This window comes from Tachysurus vachellii, chromosome 1 (genome assembly GCF_030014155.1).
Source record: "Tachysurus vachellii isolate PV-2020 chromosome 1, HZAU_Pvac_v1, whole genome shotgun sequence".
In the NCBI taxonomy this organism is placed as follows: Eukaryota; Metazoa; Chordata; class Actinopteri; order Siluriformes; family Bagridae; genus Tachysurus; species Tachysurus vachellii.
The window spans coordinates 26414306-26421310 of record NC_083460.1 but is presented as its reverse complement, the minus strand read 5'-3'; the positions used below and the strand labels follow the sequence as shown (position 1 = coordinate 26421310).

Here is a 7005-nt window from a genome sequence, read left to right as displayed (position 1 = left end):
TCACTTAGCGTGTTCCATTCAGAATGGCTAGTTAGTAAACGTGACGCAGATACCTGCCCATTTAGAGCAAAGCAAAGTGCCGTTTTTCCGAAACGTAAAACATCGAGGTTTTGGCTTGATTCGGTTATTTTTTATTTTAAACCGCTTGTATTGTTTTGCCGAACAGCAGCTACACTTAATCGCGGTTAGCTCGTGGAAATGGGGGAGGAAACGGTGGCAAGGCCGCTAGCAGCTAGGCGCTATTTAGCCTTAATGCTAGTTAGCTTTGTAGCCTCGCTTTTGTTCTGCAGTGAAGAAATGAAGCGCGTGATTAGCAAACGGCTAATGAGGCCTTACTGGGTTTCTGTGTTTGGTTACACCGATTGTATGAAAGGAAATTAGCGACCTTTTTTATATGTATTATTTTTTTTATTATTATTATTACTAATTTTTTTCGTGCATACATACACGTGAACGTGTTAAAATATCTATGTAGCGTGCAGCCATTTTCTATAACGCTTACTTGAGGCGTTACACGATTCTTTATGTACACAGGAAAACATCTTTCGAGAATTACGATCAAGTCTTGTGTAGTATTTATATATATTTGTAAGCTTGTGTACGGTTGGCACACTACATGTGGTGAGTTATGTCGAACAGATGGTTTATTTGGATATGATGCGAGCACAAAAGCCCGAGGTCAAGAGCTAATGCTACTCACAGGATGGCGCCGTTGTCTAATTCCCACAATACTAGCTTCAGGTTCATTTGCTCATTAAAACGTCCTGTGTGTGTATGTATGTGTGTATGTATAATATATGTAATTTGTAATTATTTTTTTTTGTAATACCTTTTTAGGGATTAGTTTCATCTGAACTTATTTCTAATAAGTAGTAGTATTTGGTAATGGCATCACAAACTAACTCCTTGTATCTGATGCCACTAAACTTTATGGAAATGTTCCCTGACTTACAAATGTGAAATTTAACCCTTTTTTTTTTCTTGGTCATTACAGATGTCTGACGAAGGGAAACTCTTTATTGGTGGACTCAGCTATGAGACCACAGAGCATTCCCTGGAGGAGGCATTTTCCAAGTACGGCACCATTGCTAAAGGTAATTTTCTGTCTCTTGTCCAAGTTTTTTTTTTTGAAAAACAATTGAATAAATCTATAACATTTTTATTCTGAACCCCTTTAGTTGACGTGATCCGAGATCGTGAGACTGACCGATCCAGAGGCTTCGGCTTTGTTACATTTGAAAATCCAGATGATGCAAAGGACGCAATGGCTGCCATGAACGGAAAGGTAATCTCGTTGCACACTGGGGGGACATTTGTGTTCAACCTGTTTATATGCAACCAATTTATGTAACACGAATCTTCCCCACAGACCGTTGATGGCAGAACAATTCGTGTTGATGAAGCTGGTAAATCTGGTGGGAGATCTGGTGGCTTCAGAGGTTCTGGTGGCAGGGGTTTTTTCAGAGGTGGTAGAGGAAGAGGTGAGTATTGTTAGCAGATTGTCTTGATGTTTCCTTAATATACTTTTTATGATCTTATGTTCTTGATCATTCTCTTACCAGGGGGTGGTGGATATGGAGGGGAGAGGAGCTATGGTGGTGAAAGGAGCTATGGCCGTGGTGGTAGTAGTGGTTATGGCAGTAGTGACCGTGGTTATGGAGGCAGAGATCGGAGTTATGGCAGTGGGGAAAGGAGCTATGGTGGTGGTGGCGGCGGCGGTGGCGGCTACTCCAACAGGAGTGGAGGCTATTCAGGTGGAGGAGGAGGATACAGAGACAACAGGTTGGTCCTTTTGTTTAATTTACTATTATTATTACATGTATTGTAGCTGCGTTTGTATAGATGTTTGTCCATTGGTGTTAAATGCTGCTTTTGTACCACCTTATGGCACTGTTTGGTAGATTCGATATTGATATTTGAAATCAGTTTAGCTTGTCATGGGCACGAGAAATGGGCCTACCTAATAAAGAATTTTCCTTCTTGGTTCAGAAAACTTGTGCTGACACTAACTTGACATTTTTTGGGTGGTGTCTCAAGCGTTCTAGAACTTGTTAATGTTGCTCTATTTGCAAGTGGTGCTACCCCCTTTTTATTTATTTTTATTTTAAATAAATGTTCTGAGAATCACTGATGCCCATGAAAGTGTTTTGTGATCTAATTTCTTCAGTAATTGAATTGTATGGGCCTATTTCTGACTGGTTTATTACCCATATTTGTCTGATCATCAGTCTTATCTTGCTCTGAATGTCTTGCTGTTTGCTAATGTAATTACGTTCTTGTTATAGGAACCAGGGTGGTTATGAGCGGTCGTCTTTCGGCTCCTATAGAGACGGCTATGACAGCTATGGTATGTATTAAAACTGAATTGAACTTGACATAAATTTGTTGACTGACTTCTGTCCTGGTCAATATACCTATCCACTTACTAGCAGTCCTATTGAGACTTTGGATTCATGTTAAAATGTAGAACCAATGCTTGTTTAATACAGCATTGCAGAAGAATCTGTTTTCCCAAGATCATTTCAAAATCTACGAACAGTGAAGTGTGCAGATGGCCAGTAGTTTATCCTGAAGATGCTTGAAATAGAGAATGACTAGTGGTATCAGTTCTTTATTTGGGAAGGATGTCAATACACCAGTGCCTTTACTCTTGCCTGCTTCTTGTCCTCAGCTACACACGAGTAAAAAAAAGTCCTGATTCCAAGATCATCCCTTCGCTGGCTGTGTTAGATGTGCTCTTCGAAGACTTTTGATTTTTCACTTTGTTTAATTTCAGTTTTACTAGTTGTAACACTCTCCTACAAAAATTACAAGATGCTATCAGTTTTTAAACAGTTATTTTCGTGTTCAAGCTGTCCTGAGATGGTGTCATTATTTTGGGCGTTTGCTGTAAACATTTAAGCCCATTTTTTAAATTGCCTGTACCTTCATTTACCACTTGTTTGCTCTTGTTTCTCTTCTGAAATCTGTTTATTGAACCATGCGTGAATTCTCTAACCAGTTCAGCACAGCCTGATAGCTTCTAAAACTGATTTGAAGTGAAACTTTGGACCAACATACAGTTACGAATGGATTGCTGTGAAAAAGACTGCTATAGAAGCAGTGACTTACTTGGAATTACCTGCTTCAAAAATTGAACTACATCAGACCCTCAAAAGAAGCTTGCCACGCTGTGATGTGCTTTTAGTGGCTTGAAGTCCTTGTGTAATGCATTCCTTTAGTAAAGCAGGGTAGGCATGCTAAGTTTGAGCCCACCGCTCTAGCAAGCCACCTTGGTGTTGCTAAAGATTTGTAAAGTTTTCAGTTCCCAAAGAGTGAACTACAGTGATTGCTGCCTCAGATTAGGAGTTCATTGAGCTCAAGGTGGCCCAAGGTACTTTGCTCTTTGTGACTTTTGAATAAAAAAAAAAGTACTGCTTGGAGATCATTTTTATATCCATGTCAAGATTTTGTTCCTTTGGGGAGAGAAATGTGCTGTTTTGTGTACCAACACCTATTTTTCATTTTGTTAAATTGGCTTCATGAAGCCCATTAAACGAATTTCTGAACATGCTTTGAATTCATTGACCCTCAAAAGATTTTATTAACCATGCACTGACTGTTATGGGGAACTGGCAATGGCTAAAAGTGAATGGGGTTAAGTTGGGAAGTCGTTTAGCGGGTTTTTGGTGCTCAACAAGGTGAAGATTTACAGTTTTACAAATCTAGGATTACATGAGTTTGTTTGGGATGGGTAGTTTTGTTTTTTGTGCTACAGTCAGTACTGTGTAATGCTTCATTGCATCCAAGCATTCTCTGCTAGCAATTTTGGAAAATCATCAATGTCCTTGGAGAATGAAGTGTTGTGCCTACCAACTCGAGTCCTCTGAGATGAAAGCTGCTCTCTTGACTAGGGCAATTGTGGAAATAGTCCTGTAATGTGAGGTAACCACTTTTGATCTCCTGTACGCATCCTTCCAACAGTTTTATTGTCCATCACATTTTCTACAAAGTTAAGCCGTGTTTCTTCTAAAGTCAAGCTAACTCATCAATATTGTGCCTTTTCATCAACGATGTGCTTTATGCTAAACTGAAGGGAATACAGTTTTGTCCCATTTGGAATCTTCAACTTCTTTTTAAAAGTTCCATATTTTATAAATTCAGTCTTCCAATAGCACTACCAAAATGACTTCATATTGCTTCATTGCCCTTTTTTAAGGCACTGATGCATGCCTTGGTAAAGCAGCCTAAAATCCCTTTCCTCTTTTTCCTAAGAATCACATTTTTTCTATGGTTCCTTTCTTGGCCTATTATACTTTAGCTAAAATATTGACAGTTGCTAATGCATGTTAATAATTTACTACTGCTGAATTCTGTATATTTTACACATCTCTCTTATTTCAGATTGAGGCACATGATGTGGTGGTCAAGTGGAGACTGTGTTTGCCAGATTAGTGTCTGGGACCTATTTGACGTGCTCCCTTTGAAAGGCAAGTACTGGTTCAGTTGCATCGTGAGCTACCATCATTTGATTAAAGCACAATTGCTGTTGTAAACAGTTTTGTGTAAATTTATTAATTTAAATTATTGTAATTTAAGAATCTTGTACATAAAGTCTGAATGTAGTGTCAAGCTCCTAAACATTAAACTGGCACAGTGAACATTTTTTTTTTAAATGGTATGAAATTAATCAGAAAATCTCTTTCAGTGGCTGGATGGGGTTGAGTTCCCTGCAGTGCTGGACAGCACGCAATACAAAGTGCACAGAATGGAGAAGCAAACCATCCACCAAGCTATGGTTTCAGAATCTGGATAATTTCTCTGCTGTGGTAGTAGATTGGTTTGTTGATGTGGCAATGAATGATTGTGTAGAAAAAAGGCAATAAATTTACAGTTAAACATTTTTCTTTTCTCTTCTGCTGTAAACTAGTGAAACTGGAAACATGGTTGTCTCCTTTATTGAAATCCTTTTTTTTTTTTTTTTCTTTTTTTTTTGCAGCTTCGCTTTAATTTGAAGAGATTTAAGAAAATACACTTGCATGACTTTGGTTGCTAAACTCAAGTACCATTATTGAAAGTAGTATGGCATTAAAATGTTTGGGATCTTGAGTGTACAAAATAGTCAAAGGAGTGGGTAGCAAATAAAGTTGCTGCACTGTTTTAAACTGATGCAATGCCTAATCTGCTTATTAAAAGGCTGAGATGTACAGTGTGGAAGAATTCTGATAAACTTGCATACAAACCTGGGGTTAAAGGATGTTAAGTAAGGATACCAACATTAGTAGAGAGGGGGGGAAAAAAACTGGCAACATGATGTGTAGCTCAATAACATCTAATGTCCTGATGTGCTTTATTCATTAGCCTGGGTGTGAGACACACTTCTAGTTGCAGTGGTGGTGATTGCCAAGCAGGCTACTTTTAATAGAAGCAGTTATTCCCTATTTTCTACCTTTATTTTCTGAAGTAAATTGTGTAGTTCTATTTATATTATACTTTGCATAACATAATCAATGCAACTCTGATACCTTGTGTGGTGTTTGCATTGGTCTTGGAGTGCTGTAGTGATTAAGCTCCTTTTTTTTTCCCCAGTCATGTTGCTAAGAAACCAGTCCTCTGGCCTGAAGCCTTTCCCAGTGTGGCAATCCTACCTGTTACAAAGTGCTGACATAAATACCTTCTCTATGGTCTAAGTAAACATCTTTAAACACCGACATAATGTTTAAAGAGCCTGTTTACTAGGCTTGGATTAGGTAGAGAATTTCCTGTACAGTTCCCTGTAAATACATGACACAAGGAACCACAGCTTTTACCTAGAACAATACCTGAGTTTTCCTCAGTTTTCATGTAGTCAATATTTGGGCTGCTTACTCAAATAGTTTATGAAAAATCAATCCTGTGGAAATGAGGCAAGCTCAGAATAGCTGCCGCCATGTGGGCAATAATTATTCTATAATGTTAAGCCCTGCATTGGCTGTTCATCTTGATTCAGGGAAATCATTATCATGATCAGGGAGGGGGTTCTCTTTGACTTTGATCTAAAATACCCCTTTTCCCCCAAAAAGAACCGAGTGCTGGTTCAGAGCTAGTGCTGGTTCAAAGTTGGTTCCACTGGCGAACCTTCTAAGAACCGGTTTGTCTTTCCACCGGCTAGAGAGCCATCACACAGAGCCGAGTCTGACGTCACTGTATACGTGTCACGTGTCCCAGCAACTTTATCGCAGCAGCGGCAAACACAAACACAACAACAATGGCGGATGTTACTTTACTGTTAATGCTCATGGCTTTGCGAACCTACATTAGCATCCAAACACGGTGAATCCAACGTGTACATGCAGCTCCATGTAGTCTGTATAAACGGAGGTTGTACATAACGTTATTTTATCATTAACACAGAAAAAAGTTAGCCTTAGCATGTAGCTACCTACTATCATGTGTGCTGATAATGAATCATATCGCGGTAAAGTAAAAGTGCAAGCCCGTAGGCAGGGGGGGGGGTTCCCCCCTCACTGCCAAAGGTCCAGAATTTAAGTCGGGTTTTTTTCATGTGATTATTATCATCATTGTTTTAATTAATGCTTGTGACAAATATTCTGGGTTGCTGTTTCAAATTAATATGATACATTATTGTAGCTGGACGTGTGTGTGCCGCGCGTGCAGTTCAGAGAGAATAATACTTTTCAAAGCAACGTTGAAGCATTGCCTCTGAATGATGGGGGAGAGGTTATATATACATATAACCTCTCCCCCATCATTCAGAGGCAATGCTTCAACGTTGTGTGTACCCTGTGATGGGTACACACACTCTCATTCACTCACGCAATCACACACTACGGACAATTTTCCAGAGATGCCAATCAACCTACCATGCATGTCTTTGGACCGGGGGAGGAAACCGGAGTACCCGGAGGAAACCCCCGAGGCACGGGGAGAACATGCAAACTCCACACACACAAGGCGGAGGCGGGAATCGAACCCCCAACCCTGGAGGTGTGAGGCGAACGTGCTAACCACTAAGCCACCGTGCCC

General features: G+C 39.7%; 1 protein-coding gene across 2 annotated transcripts in view; it reads left to right on the top strand.

Moving 5' to 3' along the window:
• Positions 1-5148, top strand: part of cirbpb (cold inducible RNA binding protein b) — a 5532-nt gene extending 384 nt beyond the window's left edge. The window contains exons 2-8 of one of the 2 annotated variants that reach the window (XM_060880216.1): positions 995-1094; positions 1179-1285; positions 1370-1481; positions 1563-1782; positions 2286-2347; positions 4384-4469; positions 4688-5148. In XM_060880216.1, the coding sequence (XP_060736199.1) occupies positions 995-1094; positions 1179-1285; positions 1370-1481; positions 1563-1782; positions 2286-2347; positions 4384-4388 (606 nt within the window). In that variant the 3' untranslated portion in view covers positions 4389-4469; positions 4688-5148. Of the gene's footprint in view, positions 1-994; positions 1095-1178; positions 1286-1369; positions 1482-1562; positions 1783-2285; positions 2348-2671; positions 3549-4383; positions 4470-4687 lie in introns of those variants that run through there. The other variant, XM_060880206.1, reaches the window with a different exon arrangement.
• The last annotated feature ends 1857 nt before the right edge of the window (positions 5149-7005 follow it).